The following is a 26,542-nucleotide window of genomic DNA, read 5'->3' as shown; positions in this document are numbered from 1 at the left end:
TCTTTCCTTTTGCTATCAAGTGACCTTTATTTTTCATATCCTCAACAAAGCATCCATGAGAATTAAATCTGACCTGCAAGCCCTGCTCAACCATTTGACCAACAAAAACTAGGTTCTTTATGATATTCGGGACATGAAATACATCCGATAGGTATTTCTTTTTCCCATCCTGCATAGACAAAGGAATTTTTCCAATCTGCACAATAGGATGTGCAGTATCATCACCAATCTCCACAAATCCTAGTTTTTCAATTTTCCTTGCATCCTGCATCCATTCTGCATGACCTGTCATGTGGTTTGATGCACCTGAGTCAACATACCACACATCGTTGCTTTCTTCTGCACTTGTCACAGAATTGGTCATGTGCTGCACCATAAACAAATGCTCATTTCTGTCATCACCCTGTCTACTAGAAGATGCATAATTCCCTTGTTGCAATTTTCCATTCATGATGTCATTCTGCTTTTTATAGCAGTCTTTAGCCATATGACCCATTTTACCACAGTAGTAGCATTCAACATTATTGTTTGCATTTTGGCCTCTTTGCCATCCACCACAACCTCTTTGGCTCCCCCTGCCTCTAGAGTTAACCACGTCCTCCTCCATAGGACTGGTTTTCTTGAGTTTGCTGCATATTCTGATTTCTACCACGGCCTCCAGATCGGCCTCCTCTACCTCTTCCAGCATTTGAGTAGAAGACAGCTTCTTTTGAAGTTCCTCTTGAAGAAGATGCACCACCATTTCTCTGCTCCTTAGAAATTAGAAGAGCAATCAACTCCTCAAAATCAGGAAATCTTTCACGGACGGAAATGGATGTTCGAAACTGTGCATAATCCTTTCCTAGACCATTCAAGGTCACAGAAACTAAATCATCATCTTCCATTGGCGACCCAATGGAAGCAAGTGCATCTGCAATCTTCTTCACCTTCATGTGGTAGTCATTGATGCTCATATTTTCTCTTTGCACATTGTGCAACTCTTGCTTGAGTTGCATTTTCTTGGCTTGCATATTTATGCTATACATTTTTTGACAAAGTATCCCATGCCTCCTTTGGCTTACTTGCATCTTGAATATGCACAATCATAGAGTCTGAAATGTTGATAGACATCCAGTACATAACTTTCTTGGCTCTCTCATGCCATGCTTTAAATGCTTGCATTTGCTATTGATTGGGAACATCAGGAAGAACTGGTTCTTCTTCATTTCCTGCAACAAATTCCCAATATCCTTTTCCCATAAGGAAATTCGTCATTCTAAACTTCCATGCTTGGAAGTTGTTCTTGTCAAGCTTTTCAGTGACAATCTGTGAAAGAGAATCAAATGCCATTACAGAACACTGCAAAAAATTATGTCATTGCAAAGAACACAGCTTCAGCCTCACAAGGGCAAATCTGCAAAACTGACGAAAGTGGTATTTGACCACACAATCACTTCCTAGTGACGATTTTGTATCAACAGGCAACAGGGATGATTCTCTAACTCCCAATGTCTCTGCGCATAGGCATACGATGCAATTTCTACAGTAACTTTTCACCGACCTGTAGAACAGTGGTCGCACAGCATAAAACAGGGCCTTTTCTTGAGTGCGTGTAGAAAACTTCCGCCTCCAAAACAGGCCCAAAAATGGCCTCAAATCAAAAAACAGAGATACCAAGGGCTTAAGCCCTTTCCCGCAGCATATACTGCCCTCTTGCTACACCGCGAAGGGCATCTCACTCTGAGACAATGCACTCTTGCACTTTCTGGCTGTGCTACCTGCAGAGACTTGCTCCCAAAACAGAAGAATGAAAGCAACACTGGTCTTCTTACTAGAACACCGCGAACTTGGCTTGCTTTCTTGAGCTCCTTACCACGAACAAGGCTCTGATACCATGTCAAGATGGTGGGAGAGAAAGAAGGAGTCTCACTTGTAGCTTTCTTGCTTGTACAATGGGGGAATACACACAAGGGTGGAGGCTGAAAACAGTTTTCCTCTTCTTAGTTGTATAAGCCAAAAGAACTCAAGTACATAGAAATAGAAGAACCCTATATATGGGTCTCAAACCAAATTCAACTAACTAAGGTGGCATACTAACTGAGCCACAAACTAGAGTAGATAAGGATAGCTGTCATCTAGCTATTATTCATGGGCGGTGTACCAACTGCATCTGCAACTGACAAGTTGGTGACATAAATGCACAACGGTCACCCTGGCATATCACGAGTGGAGCTCGATATCTCAACACCCATGAACACCAAAAAACCCAATATAAATTTTCTTTGGGAGTCATTCATGTTTACAAACTCTAGAAATGAGATGCCGCAAGCCACCACTTTAGCAAAGAGAACACAAAAGATACCAGCAACAATGGGTTGAGGCACCGATGCAAAAATGGCACCAAATTTACCAAATAAAGAGAAGAGTATCATGGCATCTGCAGCAATCTGAGTGACTCTTCGACTTCCCACCTGTGTCAACTCATGTCATGCCCATCAACTACAAGGAAGAAGCGGTAAGGTTTGCTGGGCCTTTCTGCTTTGAAAGGAGAATCTCCAAAAACATCAACATCAAAACTCTGAAAAGATGAGTTACAAGAAATGACAACAGCTGGTGTGAATGCAAGTGCGCTAGAATCTCCAAAGTAATCACTAGCACTACTTGTCGTGTTTGATATAGCAGTTGGAGCTAGCAAAGCCTTCATACCATCCACAGTGTCCACCAAACCAAATAAATCATCAGTTGGAAAATTTTCCGGAGCTGCAACTATTGGAGCAGTAGGCATTGGAGCTATGGAAACCAACTGAATGTACATTTGCTGGCGAAGCTTTAGCCATATTTGTACTTTCTCCATTTGTAGCTTGGGCAATGTTGGACTTTGAAGCTTGAGCAATAGCTGCAGCAACACCATTCCTAGCATTTGCAACTTCCACTACATTTCCAACATCCCCAAATGTCTTATGTTGGTTGCTGGCGACAAGCAGGGATTTTCCATTCCCCAAAGCACCCTTGGCTCCTCCTTTGTAGTGGCCATTACAATGGTGAAAATAGTAAGGCATTCAAAGCTGAAGGATATTGCCACCTCCTACAGGACAGCCTACACATGAGCATTGGAAAAGGGTATGCACATTGCCTTGGCCCATTGCAAATATAGAGTACTTGACAGTACCATTGCACAGTGAACAACTGTTGCAGCTAGGCAAGTGGCTGCCTTATGTTTCAAGTTTTGAGACAACTTTTTTCCATTGTAGCTTACTTTTGCAGCCTGAGATTGGGAGCGTGATCATTTTCTATTGTTTAACAAGGAACTAGCCTTTGCAAACATCATTGGTATCCTTGGTTTGACCGCCTTTCCTTGTTAGAGGACACTTCAGCTTACATGTGGACATAAGGATACTCTCTATCTTTGTTGCACCAGCTCTCCAAATCAGGTGGAATGGTGGGAATTGTTGAATTGGTCTAGGAGTTTGGCTAGTCAGCAAGGTTATGAGCTTGAGGTTCACATCAAGCTCAAGGATGGATTGATGATGGTAGGGTCTTGCTAATTAACACTCATGTTGACATTCAAGGTGGACTGTTGTGCATATGCAACTAGCAAAATCTTTAGGATGATTTTGACAAGCTTCAGAATGGATCCAACATCATAGTAGAGGACTTGGCTATTAACAAGGCAATTCTGGTCCCTTGGAAGAGGGCTTATCAAGTTGGTAAAAGCTCCTTATCAGAGGAACAAGATTACACTACAAGATTGCATGTAGTAGGAGGCATTGACAAAGAAGTTATTGAAAATTTATGAGGAGTCCTTTGTTCTATTTGGCTCATAGGCCAACAAATTGAAATGCAAAATTAAATCAACAAACTATATAAAAAATTCTTACTCCAAGCAGTACAAGGAGTGCCTCTAAGTGATGCAATCAATGAGTCACTGACTTATAGAGTGGGAGATAGGTGTACCCTGTCTCAGCTCTAAAAAGTCAATTAAAGAAATTTTTGCATATTTATAGTGATAACTCGTAGAGTGGATCAAGGGCTCCATTTTGAATCAAGAAGCTTGGCGATTGGAGCTTCCTAGCTCGAGATATTGCAGTTTTGTGACAGGGGGTCCAATGGACTACACCTAGTATGGCAGGTCATAAGGGTAAAGCCAAGGCCCAAGAGAACTTCCAGCGTGAGATCAAAGATTCTCGTGCATCTATGAATGCTCCTGGCTCCGCCCAAGAGGATCGTGAAGACATGCTTGAAGAAGGTGCCCCCGAGACGGACCATTTTGCTATGCTTAACGACACACTATGCCAACATGAGACCCATCATGCTGAGCGGCATTGAGAGCTAGAACACTGCCATAGGGAGATGGAAAACTGCCAAGGTCAGCATCATAGCGAGATGATGGCTAAGATGGACTTGCTTGTAGAGCACATGGGCACCCTCATCTCCACCCTGTCACCCTCCTAGGCTCAGCCCAAGGAGCATGGTCCTCCCCGTGAGACCAACCGCCCTTCCCCCTTGGAGATGGGACATGGCCAACAAGGTTTTGGTAGCACCCATGGTTTTCCCCAAAGCACTTATAAGCTGGGCGAGCCCTCTATGCGACATGATGAGCCCATCCTACCATCACCTATGACGAACCCTTCCAACCCATCCTTGGGACAGTAGCTCCCTTGTAGTGGAAGCTATATGCAAGGGCAAAATGCAAATTTTGGGCAGCATGCACATGGTAATGGGCAACATGCACATGGTAATCTTGGGCAGCAAGGCTCCAATGTTCAGTTTGGTTCGCATGTACTACATGGGCAACATGGAAATTTTGGGTAGCAAGGCCCTAATGCAGGTGCACATGGGCAGCATGGAAATTTTGGGCAGCAAGGCCCTAATAATCAGTTTGGCCCACATGTAATGCATGGGCAGCATGGCACCCAAGGACATTTTGGTCAGCAAGGCATGTATGGGCAGCATGCATCACATTGCACACATGGGCAATAGTAGGGCCCAAATGAATTGTGTGACAAGATTGTCTTTACTAAATTTAATGGGCAATCCTCATCCCCGATTGAGTTACTCAAAGCCTACTTTCTCATTTACCCCCATACCGATGAGGCCAAAATTTTCTTCACCTCCCTTCACTTGGAGGGCTTTGCCCACACATGATGGAGGTACATTCAAAGGGAAAACCAATAGTTTCGTGATTGGGAATATTTCAAGATGCACATAGTTCAAGTTTTTGTCTCCCCGGTAGAGAAGGAACGTTTGGCAAGGCAATGGTATCATTTTAACCCGCATAATCTCACCGTGCGAGAGTACACTAACTAGTTTATGAACCTATCCATGTATGTGGAAGCTATCCTCAGTGATGAGGCCAAACTGCACAAATACATCTATGGGCTGGATTCGAATCTCTCAACTGATGTAATGGCTCAAAAGCCCACCACCTTATTTGACGCCATAGAGTTGGCTGAACGGTATGGTAAGAAATACTGCCGCAATGAGGGCATGCATCCCATTTCAGGACAGCAAAGATACCCTACTAGGCAACCCCTATATGCTAAAAATTATCCCAAAAACAGTGCATTGAATTGCAGCCCCAAGTTACCAACTTATCCCACTTTTAATGGTGCGCAGATTGGTCGCAGTATGCTCACGTAGTGAATCCCGGAAGGTCCCCAAGAACAATGAACTCTACCTTTTTGCACAAAAAACAATGTAAAAGCATGAACGACAAGAAGCAAGAGACCAATTGGGTTCAATCTCCCCCCATGCCTTGTGTGAGCGCTTCACAAAGCATGTTATTTATGTATATTTCCATCTTCATGCTCAATAATAGCCCAATTTACAAAAATATGACAAGCTTTTAGCTTTTGAGTTTGCTTTCTACAAAAATAGGAAAATAAAGCTAATGGATGGTGCCCATAGAGTCTGGCACGCCCAATCTCAATGTCCAAATAGAAATAACATATCTGTGCGCATAGGCGCATACAAAATAATAATCAATAATCGATGTCTCAATAGACATAACAAAATATAGGCGTGGCGCCTATCAAAATATAATCCAAAGGTCGAATACTCGCTAGACTCCAATGCTTTCCTCCGCCACTGCTGCTATCTCTACACATCAACTGAAGCATTCACAATCGTTAGTAAAATAATACAATTAAACCAACAAAAGTGAATACCTAGCAGTCTTCAGCTACATAAATAAATCAACTGGTTAGAAATAAATCCTAACCTTAATTTATTACGAGTGCGCACTCTAAACTCATAAACGTTTATTAATTTAATATGCATTTTGCGGAATCACCCGCTATGGAATCACCCATGTACACACTAAATTAATGAAACGCCCAAAAAGGACAAGCATCCCCATCAACTTCTCGCACAAAGAATCCTCTTTGTGTATGAGCCCCGGTCATCTAGGTTTACGGAATCTACCGTAAAACCTCACGGAATCCACCGTGGAATATGCCTCCTGGCATCATACCCCCGGGGTGGGATAGCAATTGATCTCAATTGCTATTAGCTCAATGTGGAGCTAACAGAGTGGGGAAAGCATTTAAGTCTCTAGCGTGTATCCATTGTGCTTCCTCTACAGGATGGTTCTTAAATTTTACTAGATATCTAGAATACCTTCGGCCAATTCTAGTGGTCATGTAGTCAGTGTCTATGATGGCTTCTGGTTCAAGTATTTCAGTCTCTTCCTCTAATAAAGGTGGATTTTCATAAACAGGGTGGATAGGTAATTGGCCTCTAAATGGTCTCAATAAACTAATATGAAATGTATTATGAATTTTTCAATGAGATGGCAATTCTAACTGGAATGCATTATCATTAATCTTATGAATGATTCTAAATGGTCCATAGAATCTAGGAGCTAATTTGACAACTGGATGTCTATCTACACTTTGCAGTCTACGTTTTTCTATTCTAAGCCAAACATAATCATCAATTTTGAAATTCATGGCTTGTCTTTTCTTGTTGGCTTGTTTGGTATATGATTGTTGGACTTTAGCAATCATATCCTTAACCTCATCAAAAATACTGTTATGCATAGTAGCAATATTATCAGCACTCTGAATTCTATTAGACAAAGATGCAACAGGTGTAGATAATCTATATCCATAAATGACTTCAAAATGTGCTTTCTTTGTAGATGTGTGCAGTGTATTGTTGTATGCAAACTGTAATAAATGCAAATGAGTATCCCATGTCTGAGGTTTAGAGATAGTATATGCACGTAAAAGATCTAGAATGGTGCTATTTGTGGCTTCTGCTTGTCCATTAGTTTCTGGATGAAATGCAGATGAGAAATCAATCTTTGTGCCTAGATTTGCAAACAGAGTAATCCAAAAATTGTTACAAAATCTAGAATCACGATGTGAAATAATCACTTTTAGCAATCCATGGTTAGTAAAAACAGTTTTCAAAAATAACTGTGCTGCTTGTGATGATGTTAAAGTTTTCTTACATGCAATGAAATATGCTTGCTTACTAAATCTATCTACAATTGTCCAAATCATGTCATGGTTAGATTTAGTATTTGGTAAACCAGTAATGAAATCCATAGATATATGTTCCCAAGGTTTAGATGGAATAGACAAAGGCATTAATAATCCATACTGTTTACCATGATGTCTCTTTATTCTTTGACAAATCAAACATTCAGAAATGAAATTAGATACATCTGCATCCATATGCGGCCAATAAAAATCTTCAGTTAACATGCGTAATGTAGATATGATACCTCTATGACCTTGATATGGGGGACAATGACCTTGATATGGGGGACAATGAATTTCATTTAAAACAAAAGATCGGAATGGAATAGTAACACACAGTCTCTTTTCATAAAACATAAATCCATCATTATATGACAATGAATCAACAGGAATAAAATTATTTTGAACTAATTTTTGCCAATCAGAATGAAAAGTAATATCCTGGTGATATGTATCTTTCATAGCAATCAAAGAATCAAAAGATATGATAGAAATATTATGAATTGCAGGTCTTCTACTCAATGCATCAGCAACTACATTTTCTTTTCCAGGTTGGTATTGAATGATAGGATGAAAACTTTAAATGAAGGAAGCCCATTTGATATGACGGTCAGAAATTTGGGGTTGGCTAAGTAGATGTCTAATGCTTTGCTGGTCGGTCTTTATCATGAATTCTGAACCCATTAAATAGTGCTTCCACTGTTTTAATGCTTGTACAACTGCTAATAGTTCTTTGTCATAAGTGTAATATTTGAGCTCAGAGGGTTTCAGCTTAGAACTAGAATATGCTATTGGATGATTGTCTTGCATTAGTACGGCTCCTATTCGTGATCCGCTAGCATTAGTCACAACTAGAAAGAATGGTCTGTTAAAGTCAGGCAATTGTAGAACTGGGGCATTGGTTAATGCACGTTTCAGTAACTCAAAGGATTTCTGCTGAGTTTCAGTCCATTGATAAACAATTCCTTTCTTAAGAAGTTTGGTTAATGGTAAAGCAAGTAATGAAAAATTACGTACAAACTTCCTATAGAAACTAGCAAGACCAAGGAATGAGTGTAATTCATGCACATTTTTAGGAACAGGCCAATGAAATATTGCATCAATTTTCTTAGGATCAACTTTAATTCCTTCTTTTGATACAATATGACCTAAATATTCTATTTCTGTCTTAAAGAATTCACTCTTTTCAGGATTTGCAAACAATTGATTTTCTTTCAGTAATTGAAAAACTAATGATAAATGCTCATAATGCTCTTTTTCACTTTGACTAAACACCAAAATATCATCAAAGAAAACAATCACACAATACTGATATTTCAGAAAGATACGGTTCATCATTCTACTGAAAGTAGCAAGAGCATTAGTTAATCCGAATGGCATGACTAAGAATTCGTAATGGCCAAACTGTGTCATGAATGCGGTCTTAAATATGTCAGATCTATCTAGCCTCACCTGATGATATCCAGACTTAAGGTCAATTTTACTAAATATAGAAGATCCTTGCAGTTTGTCCATAAGGTCATCAACTCTAGGTATAGGATACCTATTCTTTACAGTGATCTTATTTAATGCTCGGTAGTCAATACACATACGATAGGTATTATTCTTTTTCTTGACTAAGAGTACAGGTGCACCGAATGGAGAACTGCTAGGTCGAATTAAGCCTCTATTTAGTAATTCTTCAACTTGACTCTGGATTTCTTTTTGCTCTATTTGATTGTGCCTATATGGTGCTTTGCAAGGTGGCTGTGTACCAGGGATTAAATCAATCTTATGGTCTTCTGGTCGTGAAGGTGGTAAACCTAGTGGTAGGTCTTCGGAAAAACAGTCTTTAAAATATGCAAGAAATTCCTTATGCCTAGGGTGCATATGATTTTTCTTTGCTTGCAATTCATTCACCCAAATGAGATATGATTTAGTACTCTTGCATAGTGCACGTTTTGCTTGAGTATGCGAAAGCAATGGAAAAATATTAGATGCATGCATACCATATAATGTAATAGATTTTCCTTGAAAATTAATATTCATTGTGTGCGTGGAATAATCTATATTTGGATTATGCTGGTGTCTCCAAGGCATTCCTAGAATAATGTCGCTTGACTGTAATGGGACAACTAAGAAATTTATTCTTTCAATGTATGCACCAATTTGAATCTCTAAATCTTGTACTTCTTGTGTGCCATTGTACCTAGTGCCTAGAAATGCAGCTTTTATGCGATAATGCGTAGGTACAGTCTGTAATTTCAATTCCTTCACCAATTTTGCTGAAATAAAGTCATGAGTACTACCATCATCATGCAAGATAGTTCTTTCCTTTCCATGCACCAAACATTTCATAGTCAACAATGAATGTGGAGTAGGCATACCTGGTAAAGTGTCGGAAGTAGTAGTAGTATCATCCTCATCTTCAGTGAAATCTGGCATATCCTCATGCTCGTCTTCGTCCATGGCTCCAAGATAGTTGATATGTGCTGGTGGTTTCTTTGAATGACAATTTGCTGCGAGATGCCCTGGCTGGTGACACTTATAGCATACTATTGGCTTGGCTTTGGTTACATTATTTGCAATGGCTGGAAGTCTGGGTACATTTGGATTTGCTTGTGGTATAGGCTTAGGATTTGGATTGACATTGGATGGTAATGCAGGTGGTTTAGCCCAATTCTTGCAGAAAGATGGTGATGAGAAACGACCTGGATTAAACCTTCTAAAATTGGAATTGAATTGTTTAGATCCATAATTACCATTGGCTTAGAATTGCTGTGGTCGTCTGTCTCTTCCGCGTAACTTATCTTCAGCGTCGTGAGCTAAGGAGATGGCGTCTTCAAGGGTAGCAGGCTTGAACATGTTCACTTCAGCGTAGTAATGTCCAAGAAGTCCAGACATATACTTCCGCTTATGTGTCGTCTCTGGTACGTCTTCAAGTATGCGTAGCTGTAGAAGTGCATTCCAAAAACGCTCTGTATACTGTGGAATAGGCTCACGGTCCCGTTGTTGAAGTAAATCCCATTGCTTGATAGCCTTCTCATGAAATTGCGGTGGAAGGAAATTCTGCATGAACTTCTTCTTGAAATCTTCCCAAGTAGCAGGACATTCTATGCTCTTGCGTACTACAGTCCACCAAAGTGATGCTCTGTCTATCAGATGATTAGTAACACACTTGATTTTATCTTTTTCTGGATAAGTTTCCTCATGGAAATAGTCATCAAACTGGCTAATGAATGATAAAACAGTCTTTCCTTCTCGTACGCCATTGAAAGTGCGAAATTTGAAACTTCGTTTACTTATCTTGGATTCCTTGCGAATGGTTTGTGCTTCAAGAGTGGCGTCGATGGTACGTCGAATCAAATCTTCAGCTTGAGGTTCTTCTTTGTCGGTAGACGCTCTTTGTAATTTTGTCAATTGCGCTTGCAATGCTTGCCTAGCCCTTCGCTCTTCTTCCAATTGTAGCATGATTAGATCCATCTTTTGTTCCATGGTAGGCTCAGGTAGGTCGTCTTCAGCCATAGGATCATCCATATGTGGGGTCGTCATCCTGTAAAACTCAATAAACCTTTCTCACTCAAAATCAGGTTAGCGGGATGAGCATAGCTCAAATTCGGGGTTACAAGGCTATGTATTTTTGGGTATTTCTTTCTCAATTTTTAAAAAATCTGCAATATTTCCGTCTTCGTTTGCTAAAAATACTTCAACGGACCTGTAGATAGGTAGAACACTTTGCCACGAACAACTTTCCAGTTCAGAGTTTTTGCATAGGAACAAGCCTTCTAGGAGTTTTAAGCACTAGTCAGTTCTGACTCCAGTTGACTAGTCTGACTTACAGAGTTGCAGAGTTAGCAGACTTACAGAGTTGCAGACTTGCAGAACTTAGGCCGACTTGATGAACTTGCAGGACTTGATTCCTCTTGACTTGCAGAACTTGACTTCAGAAATGCGGGACCCGGAGTTTATGAACTTGCTTGCTTTGCCCAACTTGATGAAAGCTTAGTGATTTAAGCTTTATAGCTTAAGCTTAGTGGAGAAGATTAATCGTGGAGAAAATGGCGCAGATGATGAAGACATGGGCAGCCGTTTTATGCCGTCGCGAGAATCTCGGGCGTCCTCAGATACCTCAATGTCAAGTTGTGAAGCAATTAAGCTTCTTCTAAGCTTAAGTCAAGCTTAAACTTAAGAGAGATAAGAGATATATATTTTTTTTTCTCATAGTATGTCCACGACTTGATGAAGGAGATGGATGCGTGGTCCTCCGCCTGCAAAGCCTGGTCCTTCGCAATCTGACAGTAGAAACAGGGGTTCTTGATCGCCAGAAGTATGCCTGTATCGACGGTTCGCGACGAGATTGACTGTAGAGCCCGATCGTTCTTGGAGCTCCGCCTTCGCCCGAGATTGGTAGCGATTGGAAGCTCTTGATCTTAGCTCCGCTCTGATACCACTGATGCGTAGATCGGTTGCAGTATGCTCACGTAGTGAATCCCGGAAGGTCCCCAAGAACAATGAGCTCTACCTTTTTGCACAAAAAACAATGTAAAAGCATGAACGACAAGAAGCAAGAGACCAATTGGGTTCAATCTCCCCCCATGCCTTGTGTGAGTGCTTCACAAAGCATGTATTTTATGTATATTTCCATCTTCATGCTCAATAATAGCCCAATTTACAAAAATATGACAAGCTTTTAGCTTTTGAGTTTGCTTTCTACAAAAATAGGAAAATAAAGGTAATGGACGGTGCCCATAGAGTCTGGCACGCCCAATCTCAATGTCCAAATAGAAATAACAGATCTGTGCACATAGGCGCATACAAAATAATAATCAATAATCGATGTCTCAATAGACATAACAAAATATAGGCGTGGCGCCTATCAAAATATAATCCAAAGGTTGAATACTCACTAGACTCCAATGCTTTCCTCCGCCACTACTGCTATCTCTACACATCAACTGAAACATTCACAATCGTTAGTAAAATAATACAATTAAATCGACAAAAGTGAATACCTAGCAGTCTTCAGCTACATAAATAAATCAACTGGTTAGAAATAAATCCTAACCTTAATTTATTACGAGTGCGCACTCTAAACTCATAAACATTTATTAATTTAATATGCATTTTGCGGAATCACCCGCTATGGAATCACCCATGTACACACTAAATTAATGAAACGCCCGAAAAGGACAGGCGTCCCCATCAACTTCTCGCACAAAGAATCCTCTTTGTGTGTGAGCCCTGGTCATCTAAGTTTACGGAATCCACCATAAAACCTCACGGAATCCACCGTGGAATATGCCTCCTGGCATCATTTAATGCTGAGAGAAAACATGGCAGTTTTGGGACAGCATCTCCGCCCAAAGGTGACACAAAGTATGCTAAAAGTAGGACTCGAAATGCCTTAGGTTCAAATGGCCAAAGATTCATTTCCTCGGATGTTGTCAAGGACCGAAAGGCTAAGGGTTTATGCTTTAAGTTTGGGGATAAATACACGTGCGATCATGCATCCCAATGCCCATTTAAGAATGCCATTGTTAGATTTAATAGCATATATGTGTTGGAAGATTGTGATAGAGTGGATGAGGACCCACATGACACACCAATGATGATGACACATGCTAAAAATGCAGAATTTGAAGAGGATCTTGACCCCGATCAGTTTTATGATTCTCCGGATGGATTCCCTTTTGACCTTGGTGGTTGTACAGCGACCCATGCTTGTATGGATGAACCTTGTGGTTTTGATGCTTATTATGTAGGTTATCCATTTGATCCCAGAGAAGTAATGGGTTCAACAAAGCCCTACCTCAATAAAGATTTCACCAGTGCAACCCTCTCCCTACTTCAAGGGTGCAATTTTGACTGAGGATTAACTTTGGCCTAGTCTGCATTGCAGACAACTTGTAGACAACACACTATTCTAGAATAGTTTTTACCTTGCATTAATGGCAATCAAGTGTCACCTATATGGACTGAAAGTATGCTTCATGAGCTTCGTCTTGACATGTCTCATGCCTCAATCGGGGCTACCCATAGGAAGTTATGATCAGTTTTCTCTAGCAGGCTTGTTTTGGACAGCATGTTGTCCATTGTTTCTCAACTTGTAATTGTCACGAATTGGTGGCCAAACTCAAACGCTATCAACTTACACATGTTGTATGCATCATACACACATTTGTATGCCCCAATTCCACATGAGGTTGTACTTCCCTATGCCAATAATCTCCTTTGTATTGCTGAACAGAGTAGTACTATGTGACCCCCTTCCCTTCTTGTGAGCCACATCAATAAATCCTCCTTTTTGTTTTTGAGGACAAAAACTTCATGAGACGGGATGGTTTGTAATGAACCGGCATACGGGAAAATACCAGTCACACTGACGGTATAAAAGGTGTAAGAGGGTTTCCTCAAGCATGACAAAATTATCAAGAAATCTCTCTTCCACCTCTCTTCAGCTCTCATGGCTTCTTCTTCCTCCCTCTTTCTCTCTCTCTCTCTCTCTCTCTCTCTCTCTCTCTCTTCTTCTTCTTGTCTTTCTCTCTCCTCTTCTTCTTCTCCTGCAATCTTTCCCTCTCTTCTCTCCCTTAGTTAGGCTAGCTAGGTCTCCTTCATTGCACAAAAAGAATGGCGATGCTTCCTACACCTCTCATGCTTTGACATTTAGAGGCAATAATGGTAGGTGGTAACAAACTTCGTGGGAGAGACCCTCAACATTCTTGCTCTCAATCACATGGACAATCTCACAGTAAGTCCCATGGTCGTAATTCCTCATTGACTTGTCATTACTGTGGGAAAGTAAGGCATATTCGGCCACAGTGCTATAAGATATGCGAGGAAAAGCGCAAAGAAAAGGGAAAGGGTAAAGTATAGGACAAAAATGATTATTATAGCATTGTCCCTAGCAAGTCATGCATTAAGTTTGAAGAGATTAATATTGTGCAGACTAATTCTGATGATGATTTTATACTTGTAGCTTCTTCTCTTGATACCTCTCATGATGATTGATACTTTATCATGATATACTCAGTGTTGGCTGTCAAGGGCTTCCTTTCATGTGATGCCTCATAGAGAGTGGTTTCACTCGTATCACAATTTGATTGGATTTGTCATTTTTGGTAATGACATGGCACTTGAGATAGTTGGTATTGGTGATGTCCAAATGCATACTTTTTCCTTGTTCTCTCCTCACTAGGGGCACATTCATCTTTAAGTGGGAGATTGTTGGGGTTAAAGGCACATGTGCCTAGCCATTAGTGCATTAGTTACATTGACAATACTCGCATACCTGCACACATATACATTGGGTATCTATCACTGTCACTTAATTCTTTATTCTTTCAATGACATTTGAATAGAGAGACGGCCGGTCACACATTGTGATTGTTGGAGTTCCCATATTGTGTGTGTCTCTCTCTCTCTTACTCTTGCTTCCATTTCGTGCTTCCACTTCAGGGCTCACTTCCTTCACTAGACAAATAGAGAAGAAGGAATCTCTTAGCATCCACCTTTACACTAGAGCTTGGTGGGATGGTAAGGTTGATAAACCTACCAAGTAAATATTTGCATTAACTAGAAAGAAAAAAAAAAAGATGCCATCCCACTCCTTAAGAGAAGTGATGGTTCGAAAGCTACCAACGATGCTAAAAATTGCTAGAGATTTCTATGAAGTCTCCAACTCTCCAATTGTCCAAGACCTGGGCCATAACTAGAACTAGGGCAAACAACAAGATTAAGCAAGAAAATTGTTCCAAAATCTCTTACTAGCATCCTACATAGGGATATAAGTGAGGTAGAACTCAGTGATACCATATATATCTTATATCAAAGCCTAGGGCTAGATGGTTTGCCTAATGAATTCTACAAAGAATTCAAGGAGATTTTGATATATCCTTTGATGCAAGTTCCAAAGGAATCAATGAAATTTGGTACACTTCCAATAAGCATCAAATAGGGTGTAATTTAATTCATTCATAAGAGGGAGAAAAAAAAAATCTAGCTGAAGACCCAATAACCTCTGCTTGCAAAATCTATCATAAGATATTGGCCAAGAGACTATCACCACACCTAGATCGATAGCTGAGAAAGGAACAAAAAGGCTTTATAAAGGGAAGATGCATGGCTTTATAAAGGGAATATATCTCAATGGCTAGGTGAGAAAGAACAGAAAAGCTTTATAAAGGGAAGATACATACTTCACTCAATTATCCCTATTTAAGAAGGATTAGAGCATACTCAAAAGACCAATCAAGACTTCTCATTTTGAAGACTTACTTTGACAAAGCTTGGAACATACTCGATTGCCGATTTATTTTCCAATCCCTTTTTGACATGGTTTGAGTAGAAGGTTTATCAAGTATGTAAGCCTCCTTTTTGGCAATGCATATGCCAAATAATGTGGCTATTAATGGATAGATTTCAAAACCCTTCCGATTGAGATCCATAAGTCAAGGATGCCCATTGACTCCCCTCTTATTTTCCAACTTAGACGATGCATCATATTGGTCAATAGAAGATGAAGTAAGAAAATGAAACTTGAAAAGCTTCCAAACAACAATATGGGTACGACCCTTAACCAATTCCTAGATGACATTAATGGGGCCTTGAAAAATGATGAAACCTCAATTAGAACCTTCTAGGAATACTTCAGAGCCTTTTGCACAACTTTAAGATCTATAACTAGCCCTATCAAAACTGGAATAGTGACCCTAATTAAACCTCCCCTTGACAAGTGGAATGGTATAAAGATATTGAAGAAGGGAAAATGTTCACACTCCTTGGGATTCAGATGGGTTATGGGGTAACAATGAAGCTAACATGGGAATGGATGTTGGACAAGGTAAGGAAGAAACTTAACTAGTGGAAAGAAATGCAATCGAACCTTGCAACCAAAATTGTAGTGCTAAGCCACATTTTAATCCCTTCTACCATCTACTTTCTGCCATGTTGGAGACTTTCAAAGAATGGACTAAAAGCCTTGGAAGCTCTCTTAAGGAACTTCCTATGGATCAAATGGGGAAAATTTTAGATTACCTCTCATGGCCAACAAACTTGCTACAAAATGGGTGGCAAGAAGCTTCTTCCATGAGGAGGAAGGCTGGGCCATCTTGCTCCATAATGTCTGCCAAAATTTTCAAGTTGAAGGAGCCCCTAGTTGGAAAAACCTTGGCTCCTTAACAATTGCCTTCAGACATGTGAAATAAAGGACTATTCTTCACACTCCTAAACAATTTGGTTAACACGGAAACAATATAACCATCTATCTCTTGCCCTAAGCTTTACCATTCTCTAGAGCAGTAATGATTCAATCTCTTGCCCCCAAACTTTACCATCCCCTAGAGCTCTCTTGCCTCGAAGATTACCATCCCCTAGAGTAGTAAAGATTCAATTTGATTTAGCCATTTTCACAAGTCAATCAACCTAAAGATGCTAAATCGATCTTGCACATTTTCATAAAAGGGCTAAAAGCCTCGAAGAACTTATGCTAAATAGAATGCAAAAACATAGTTAGAAAGAATGGCAATCAACTTGTTGTAATATTCGAAAGAAATGACCTGAAGACATTGAGATAGAGTAATCAGTTAAGCTTCTTGTAAATTGTTGGAAATTCCATTTTGAACTTCAAAAGTGGGCAATCCCTTTTTTGAAAAAAACCAAAAAATTGTTTTAAAATGAAAGGTAAAAGAAAAGCTACAGACCTTTCTTTACATGTAATTTTTCTATTGACATTTAATTTTGAACTTTAAAAGAGGACAGCTTTCGTTTTGGGAAACATAAAATTTGTATTAAAATGAAAGGTTACAAAAAAGTTGTGTAGCTTTTATTAAAGGCAAAATTTTAAATTGGCATCCCATTTTGAAATTTAAAAGCGGGTGGATTATTTTGGTTTGGGGGGGGGGGGATATAAAACTTGTGCTAAAATGAAAGGTGAAAGAAAAGCTGCATAGCTTTTTTTCTAAGCAGCCAAATTTTCAAAGTTGACATCCCATTTTGAACTCTAAAAGTGGTTTTTTGGAAACCGACAATTTGTATTAAAACGAAGGGTTAAAAGAAAGCTTGCATAGCTTTTATTGCAGGCAATTTTTCCCGATTTGACATGCCCTGAAAAAAAGTTGTATTAAAATGAGAGGTAAAGCAAAAGCAGTATTTTCTTTAACGGGTAATTGTTAAAACGTTTCAAAATTTTAATGGTTTTGGGACTTATATGACTTTATGGCAGTTATACGTAACTCCAATTGGCCACTTGGGAAGGGCCAAATTGGTCTTTTGTTTGTTTTTTGCGGGTACGTTAGGATCAAATACCACCTGATTCGTTTTAGATCGTTTTATCTTCCAGAAAAGAAACCAGGTGCTGGAGAATGATGCGATCAGCATGTGAGCCCTTTACTGTCTAAATGTGGGCTCCGCCCAAAACCAGGGGCGGTGGCTGGATTTTCAATTTTCAATTCAAATCGCGGATGTACACGTGGCGCGCATTTAAAATAGCAAAGCGTGCCAGATGGAATTGCACTGATCGGTACACACACACACACACACACACAATCAGCTTGCATTTTCGCCTCCCCCGTTCGTTCCTTCTTCCTCAAAGCCGCGACAGAGAGTCCCGCAGCTTCAGCTTCCATACACGTACACAGACACACACAGAGACATTCCATGGCCAGCGACCATAGCCCCGTCGCCGGAGAAGCCCCCGCCACCGCTGAAACTTCCCCCCCTACCCTGCCCCCCAGCAGAATCCTCATCGCAGTTGACGAGGGTGATGAGAGCATCCACGCCCTTTCCTGGGCCATCGACCACCTCATCTTGCCCTACCCTGTAACCGATTCATTCCGATCCTCTGTAGAGGTGATCCTCCTCCATGTCCAAAGCCATCCGCAGATTATCGTCGGACCTGCAGGCCCTGGTATGTCTCTCATTTGCTTTCGTAACAATTCTGTGTGTAGTTGCAGTGGTAGCTCCATAACAAATAATTTTATAATGCATGTAATTTCACCCTCGTAATCTGTTCCTGTATATATGTAGAGATGGCTTGGCGTGCATATGTTGTTGTAGCTTAATAACAACAAATTTCATGACAGACACAATTTGCGCTTGACCATTTTGAGTTTTTTTAATTGGGATTTCCTTAAGCCTTGCCATGAACTGATGGCATCAAGCTCCTCCTGACTTTCAGAGCTTGTGGCAAATGTCTCTATTGTCAGTAAATCATCTATGGGCAGCAGTATATAACTTGCACGAGGTCCTCCACCATAGACATACAGTGAAGAGATGAGGTTATCTGCAGATGATATGATAAATGCAAGATCATTCACTCACACATATGATGCATTAGACTTTGGTTGGCAGTTTTTTGTTTGATTTTCTTTTTTGTGTGTGTTTTTTGGTCCCCCCAGAAGCCAATTGCATGTATGGCTTGGTGAGATGTCTGTTGGCAATGAAAATTGTATGCCCAACTGCGTCATTAGTGGGATGCTGTCACTGATTTTGATGAGTGTAACACCCCGTGTTTTGGGTTCTTCATTGTGTCATAACATCCTTCTCTTCCATCTTCCTTGTAAGAGACAGGTAGCTCTATCTTAGATCATGCAATAACCTCCAGAATGTGGCACTTTTTTGTTAGATGTTTTTCTTAACTGGTAGATCCAGACATAATATCTTTGATTTCTGTTGTAAAGCGTAATCTAGTTCACAGAGTTGTTGAACACTAATTCAGCCGATGAGAGGAATGGCTAACTTTCCTTTACTAAAGGCATTCCCCATGCAGGTTTTTATGTTACACCTGAAATTTTGGAGTCTGTGAGGAAGAACCAAGAAGAGATTTCCAGGAAGGTCCTTCTGCGTGCAAAAAGGATCTGTGAGGAAAGACATGTAAGATCTGTTTGCATTTTCTTGTTCGTCTTGTTTTTTTCTCAGGGCCATGGCTGATTTACAATATGTTTAATTGTGTAGCACTTTCATTTGTATCCTGCGCATCCTGCGCTGAGTATAGTCAAGAGAAGTTGTCTGTGCAGTTTCTCCATCGGCACCATTGTAGGAATTAATTGCTTGTTTTTCTACATGTAGATGTCCACTAATTCAGAAACATAGCAAGTTATGATTATTTCTTGGTGTACATGTCTGGTTCTGTTAAAACATACTTTCCCTTGAAGCTAAGATATTGTGTTGGCTAAAAACACTTGCATTCTGTTTGGTAATCACCTTGGGTATAGACCAACAATTATTGGGGAGTGTATAGTCTTATTGCAATGTAATATGTTGCATGTCATTGAGCCCCCTTTGAAGTTCATTTGTTTAAGTTGAGAGTTAAGGCTGCATCCTCTGGATTGTTCTTAAATCAGGTTCGTTTATTTGCAGATCAAGACAGAAACCATGATAGCTGTTGGGGATGCGAGGGATGGTATTTGTGAGGCTGTAGAGAAGCTTAATGTCACTTACTTGGTTGTTGGCAGTCACGGCTATGGTGCCATAAAGAGGTAAGCTGTGTTGCATGCCTTAGTCAGAATGATGCTATAAGCATGTCTTAATCAGAATGATTATAAGCAGCTGGTCAATTATGACCCGGTAGGCTGTCTAGGGTGTATGTTGTAAGAGGCTTGCCAGTTTGAGCTGCAGGGTGTTAAAAAGGGATGTGTGATTGTTCTAAATTCGCTTATATTCCAAAAATGCAAGGTTTGTCACGTGTAGTCTAGGCTTGCTGTTAAAAAGGGGTGTGGGATTATTGTTCTAATTTGGCTTACCTGGCGACAACAAATTGTTTGTCATGTGTAGTTTGGGTTCTTATTAGCTATTATTGCATGGCTAGCATGCAGATATGGTGAAATTGGTAAGACAGTCTAGGTTTAGGTTTTGGATATGGTGAAATTGGTAAGATAGTCTAGGTTCCGGTGGCTTTAGTCATGAAGGTTCAAATCTTTCCATTTGTAATGGTGCAAGTCATTACTATGCAGATTTATTAAACAAAATGATATTTAACTTTTTGAGATGAACACTTATCTCTATCTCAATGGCATGGTTTGGTCCTCTACATAGCAATATTAAACCAATTCAATCCAACAATGGAGTTTTGTTTTTGTGGTTCTCTTTTTAGTAGGCTTTTGAAATGAATTTTAACTTTGATTGTTTGCAGAACTTTTCTTGGGAGCGTGAGTGACTATTGTGCCCATAATGCGAAGTGTCCAGTAGTAATTGTGAAGAAGAAGGCATGAATTTTGAAGGAGCATCACATTACACAAAGTCCATGTATTTCCTTGAAAAAGAATGTATAGGGAAGTTATCCATCCTCAAGATGTATCGGGTTTTGATTATGAATACCAAAATACTCTTTTAAGTTTGGGTCCCAGTGTCTAGTGGTAATTGTGAAAGGCGGCATGAATTTTGAATGAGCATCATGTTACATTTCCATGTATTTCATTGAAGAAGAATGTATAGGAAACTTATCCATCCTTTGTATGTATGGGGTTTTGATTGTGTATGCTAAAACTTTCTTCAAAGTTTGGGTCCAAGTGTTTTCACCATTGCCTCTATGGAGAAAGTATTTCCCAAATTTGTTTGCATCTTATAGAAGAGCTTTTTTGGTCCATGAAATTAGTGTCTTGGTAAGAAGGCAAGACTTTTTTTTGAGGAGCTTTACAAGGTAGTGATAAATTGTTTGCACTAGTTGACCAAGGTTGGTCATGTTGGACTAACTAGCCAAGATTGGCTGTGTTGTACTTCACGTGACAATAATGTTGTAAGTCATACATGGGTATATATGTTTGATGCAAGCATGCCTCTTTTTTCAAAACACTATTTTATGTGGACTTCTATAAGACTATTGCTTGGTTATTGTTAAGACATACTATATTATCCAAACATTATTGGAGCTATGTATCTTTGTTTTTAAGTTGGCTATCTTTCAACTTTTAAACTTGTAATTTGGCTTTCAAGATCATAGATATATTGCATATATATGAGGCATCAATTATAAAATCACAAAAAGAAAAACTTAGCATGCTTTGAACATGAGATAGTCTTATTAAGATATCAATTGAATGCCATTTTATATTTCTATTGAAATCCTTACATGATATCAATCTTGTTTCATTATTTAAACATTTTCTTATATTTAGGTATTTACAGAGAATAATAGGGGTGTTATCTTTACCAATGATAAATGAGAATGAAATATGTCTCCAAGATCCAAAATCTATTTAAGTACTTTACAAAGTACAATAATGGTTATCATTTGTCTCAACAGTTGAATGTGCACTTTAGTATTGCAGAACATCTCATGGTATCAATTGTAATGTATGGAGATTCAAAGTAGCCACTTTCATATTCCGTGCTACAAGTATAGCATGCTCACTAAAATATTCTCGAAAGTTTAACTCACAATAGACATTTCATTTTACATGCTATTATTAACTAAGGCTTTGATAGTCTTTTTAACCACCATATTAGGTGGACTATGCAATTTATCACAATGATCTAAAATATCCATTTCATCCTTATTCATTGAATCTAGCTTATAATATAAACCCATTATTTATTGCATGATCAATTGTTATACTTGCATATTTTTATATAGCCTAACACTTAACACATATTTTCAAAAAGGAGGGCCATATAGTATGATATTAATAGTGTTGTCTTGGTAGTTCTTTATTATGATTTGCTAGAGCTATTCAAAATTTTCTCAAAACAAAGTAATCTTTTTACCAAATGGTTTATTACAACCCATAATAATACGTGACTTAGTATATATGTATGTTCATCTTGTAAAAGGGATTGATATATGGTTGGGTGAGGATATAAAAACAAAAATTTTACATGGCTCTAGTGTATATGTATGTTCATCTTGTGAGAGGAATCAATATATGGTTGGATGTGGATATAGTAATCGATCTAAGTTAGAAAATATTTACCTTTGTTGATGTAAAAGATCTTGAAGATCTAACAAAGTTCTATTAGATGTCTCTTGTTGTAGAACAATATGAGAGAGATGCATATGTTCTAGTTGCAATGTATACATGATGTCCTCAATCATTCGTACTAAAGATCTTTTCCAAAGAGAACTAGGTTGAGTGGCATCGTAAAAGACCAAAATTACAACAAACAGAAGTCTGGAGTTCAATATCAATTTGCATAGAGGTAGCTTTTTCTAAGCATACAACCCACTCGTTATCACTCTAATATACCTTTTGCATTCAAGGAGAAAAAGCATACAACCCACTCATTATCACTCTAATATACATTTTGCATTCATGCCTCCTTGAAAAGTATTATACATCACATGGCTAATATAAGTATATACCCAAGACATTGTGAAAAGCATATGTAAGTAGTAACATTCACCCCAAGTAGGTGTCGCACAGTATATGAAGCTATATATATATTCGTGCTTTCTCTTGGTCTACATCTTTCACTTTACATTCCATCTAGTATATAAACCATCTAGTAAGTAGTTTTCTTAAAATCTTCATTTATATAACATTTGATCTATTATCCATATCTTAGAACACATAATTCTAATAGAAAAGTGTACTTGTAAAAGCATCGTATCATGTTTCTCACTGTGTAGTGAATAATTATATATTCAAAAATATGCCTTAGAAGCATAAATATATTGTGCATTTAAATAGCTTCAAATCTTATTTGATTTACGAGCTCTTAATGTTCAATGCTAAACCAACCCCCCAAAAAAATTTAATGGTTGCATAGTCATGACCCTTGTATATATACTTGAACAAGAAACCCATTTACTATTGGCCATTGGATAGATAAACTCAGTTTCAAGGAGTTTTAGCAACTCGAGCTTCATGAGGACATAGTAATTTAGATTAATGCACCTCTATCTTTGTCTCACAAGCTTGGCGTCAAGTTCTAAGTCAATGTATTGTTGGCATTCGGATCAATACCCTTCAGATCTTTGTATGACCATGTAAACATATCCAAGTTGTCTCTCAATAGGTCATGCAAGGCGGATTGCTTTTCATCTGAAAGACTAATTTCCACCTTTAGGTGACGTTTTGTACTATCAACATCCACAAACATTAATTGCTTTTCTCCTTCCACTTCACGGATGAATGTCCCATGGATGGCTTTTGGGTATAGATCCGACTCCTTCAAGGTAGTACTCTCCTCTTTTGATGATTCATTGGAACCGACGTCCTCTTTCAATGAAGACTCTTCTTGCTCCTTGGGATATTGGAACAATATCTTTGTTGTTTTGGGTTTGGTTTGGAGATTAGCTACTTGTTGGCTTGAGGACTCGTCTTCCGAGGATGCATCCAAGAACATCACATAACATGAACCTTCTGAGTTCTGTTTAAGGTGCAGGTTGGCAAGGTGCGTTATTATCATCTTCTCTTAGGGTAACTTTGGGCGACTAGAGCCACTACTGAAGGAAGACTTATTCTTCTTAATCCATTTCTTATGGATCTTTTACATATGATGTGACTCATTAGTCAGTCCAAATGGTACTATAGTCATTCTATCGAATAACAGGGGATCTTTTGCTTTTGTGGCCTTTGCAACTTCTTCCTTCTCTGTACCTTTCTGCATGTAGGAAAGATTCCTTTGACTCGATCTCATAGTCTTCTCCTACATTTTTCTCTTTGTTCTCTTCAAATTCTATTTCTATTTCGATAGGGGCTTTGTAAGAGAAGAACAGGCTCTCTGTTATGTCCTCTACTTATGCTTTTGCATCTGTCTCTGTCTTTGCCTTTGCGTCTGAGTTATGGCCATGTAATAGGGAGAACAGTACATCCATGCTTCTATCTCACTCTTAGAGGTGGTTTTAGAAGTCAATTCGGGTTGAGTTAGGAGGTATTCACACATGGATAAAGACTTGGCTTCTTTCGACAGTTGGCTTACAGTGCCCCAGTATCAGAGACTGTGCCTCTATTTTCTTGGGAAAGATTTGTTTGACGACTTTGCGATCTATGTAACTTCAACACTACTTTGTTGGGTCCTTTGCCTAGGGTTAGGTTTCCTTTGAACCAATCTGTTTGTGCCCTTGCTTCAAAAAGCTATGGTCTTTCCAGTAATAGTAGAGGGTATGAGGTCACATAGAAATTTGGTTCTACCACCAAATAGGTTAGCCAATAATCTCTTCCTACAAGGGTTGTCTTTACTTATGGGAGAATGCCCAAATACTTAATTTTTCTTTGGTCTGCCAATCGGATAAGCCATTGCGTAGGCTACATTCCTTACAAGCCTAGATCTTTCATTGTTACATCTGTCGTTATGTTCATTGATGAACCTCCATCAATCAATGCATCTGTAATAAATCATCCTTCAGTCCACACGCCAATCTCTAGGGTACTAGGATCTAGAAAAGCATTAGCTACATCCACTTCTTTCACATGCTCTGGTATTCTATTGGACTTGGTTGCTGTTGAGGGAGCAATCCTTAGGCCTCCTCTTCTTGTCAATATGCTTTTGAATCTCTTTCGACAGTTAGGAGACAAAATCAATTGTCAAAATATTAGGTTAGGTTTAAAGGTGTCTAGGTCTTTGACCAAATCATATTCTTTGATAGGATATACAGGCTTTTTCGATCGACTAGGGAATGGGGCCATGTCCACTTTTATCTTCCATTTTTCTCCTATGAGTGGCAACCTCTGTATTTCTTCTTCTAGGGGGTACTTTGGCATTCTCTATTTCTTGGACCTTTGGTCATGTCTCTGCAACTGTCTCTGTAGCTCTTTGTAGCACCACATTGCTCTGTACTACATTGTTCTGTTTTTCCTTAGAAATGTTGAATTTCACCATCTTGGTAGAAGGAATGTTCTAATTCCACCAAATTGGAAGCAGGTCCTTGGGTCTTCTATTGAGTCTCGAGAGTAGCTTTTACACGAGCTGGACTTAGACAGTCTTTTGCAGTATGGCCTTCTCCTTTGCATCGACTGCATAAGGGTTTATAGTCCATAGACCTTCTAGGGTTTGGGCAGTTTGGTGATATATGTCCCTTTTCTCCATATCTGTAACACTCTACTTCCGATCTTTGGCCACTGCCAGACTTTTGTTCTCTATAACTTTGAGAGGGAAACCTCTTTGGGTCAAGATTAGGATCGAACTCCCTAGGCTTTGGTCTGATGTCCTGGGTGGTCATCTTGGATCCCAACAAGTTGAATTTTGTTTATTCGTCTTTCTTCCTTCTTTTGTGCATCTTCTTCAGAGAGTAAATATCCTCTGTATGGTTCTTCCTCAAACAGTATGAACAAAAAGCTTCAGTGATAGTCGGTTTTCAGGTATATTTAGTGGCTAAATGTTCCACTTGATGGCACTTTTCACACCATGTATTATACTATATCACATCTCTTTCATCTCTCGCCGTAAGAGTGGATATCTTGGTTGTATTGACCTTCAGCGTCTGTAGCTATTTGGTGATCACATCCATCAACTCCTTTATGCTTGCAACTGAATTGGATAGGTAGTCTTTCAAATTTTCACCTCCTTAGAGTAATTGCAATAGGGTTTTGGGAAGCTTCTGTGATCACCACATAGACTGGATGGGTTGATCCAGATGGTTCTATATTCTGGTTTTGATTCAGAGCTCGTTGAGACTGAGGGTTGTTGGTTCTAGTTAGTAGAGTTCCACTATTGTTGTTGAGTCACCATTGAAGGAACTGTTTGAGGCCATTGTTGTTGTGGTTGAACCATCATTTGAGATACTGTCGTCTGTGGCCATTGTAGATTTGATGTACTGTACTGTGGCACTATTTGCATCTGAGGGTAAGTGTAGGAATTTGTCCATGGGATTGTATTTGGTGGGTATGCCATTCCTAGCATGGGAGGAGGTAGGACTCCTCTTCATGAGGTCATTGACAGCCTTGTTTTGACTTCATCATACAATCTTGCACCTTCCACTATAGCTTGTAGATTGATTTGTCTTCTCAATTCCATAAACTTGTGAACTCCTCTAGGTCATTGACAGCCTTGTTTTAACTTCATCATACAATCTTGCACCTTCCACTATAGCCTGTAGATTGATTTGTCTTCTCAATTCCACAAACTTGCGAACTTCTGGTTGTAGGTCTCTAAGGAAAACTCCCTTCTGGATGCCTTCATCCAAATGATGGTTGATTCATCTCTTCAGTATGGATTCCATTCTA

The 26,542-nt window shown here is 39.3% G+C and overlaps 1 protein-coding gene across 2 annotated transcripts; it reads left to right on the top strand.

Moving 5' to 3' along the window:
• Window positions 1-17,938: 17,938 nt before the first annotated feature.
• LOC148020920 (universal stress protein PHOS34-like) lies at window positions 17,939-20,866 on the top strand. Of its 2 annotated transcripts, none has more exons than XM_087698748.1 (4): window positions 17,939-18,348; window positions 19,195-19,313; window positions 19,800-19,918; window positions 20,572-20,866. In XM_087698748.1, the coding sequence occupies exons 1-4, from the start codon at window positions 18,099-18,101 to the stop codon at window positions 20,648-20,650; spliced, it is 567 nt and encodes a 188-aa protein (XP_087554874.1). In that variant the 5' UTR covers window positions 17,939-18,098; the 3' UTR covers window positions 20,651-20,866. The 2 variants fall into 2 exon arrangements, with proteins under 2 accessions (XP_087554874.1, XP_087554875.1); XM_087698749.1 differs by having other exon boundaries at window positions 17,940-18,348; window positions 19,210-19,313.
• The last annotated feature ends 5,676 nt before the right edge of the window (window positions 20,867-26,542 follow it).

This window comes from Lygodium microphyllum, chromosome 18 (genome assembly GCF_053477565.2).
Source record: "Lygodium microphyllum isolate KBCC chromosome 18, Lygodium_microphyllum_v1.1.10, whole genome shotgun sequence".
In the NCBI taxonomy this organism is placed as follows: domain Eukaryota; kingdom Viridiplantae; phylum Streptophyta; class Polypodiopsida; order Schizaeales; family Lygodiaceae; genus Lygodium; species Lygodium microphyllum.
The sequence above is the reverse complement of the archived record's forward strand: the minus strand, read 5'-3'. Positions and strand labels throughout refer to the sequence as shown.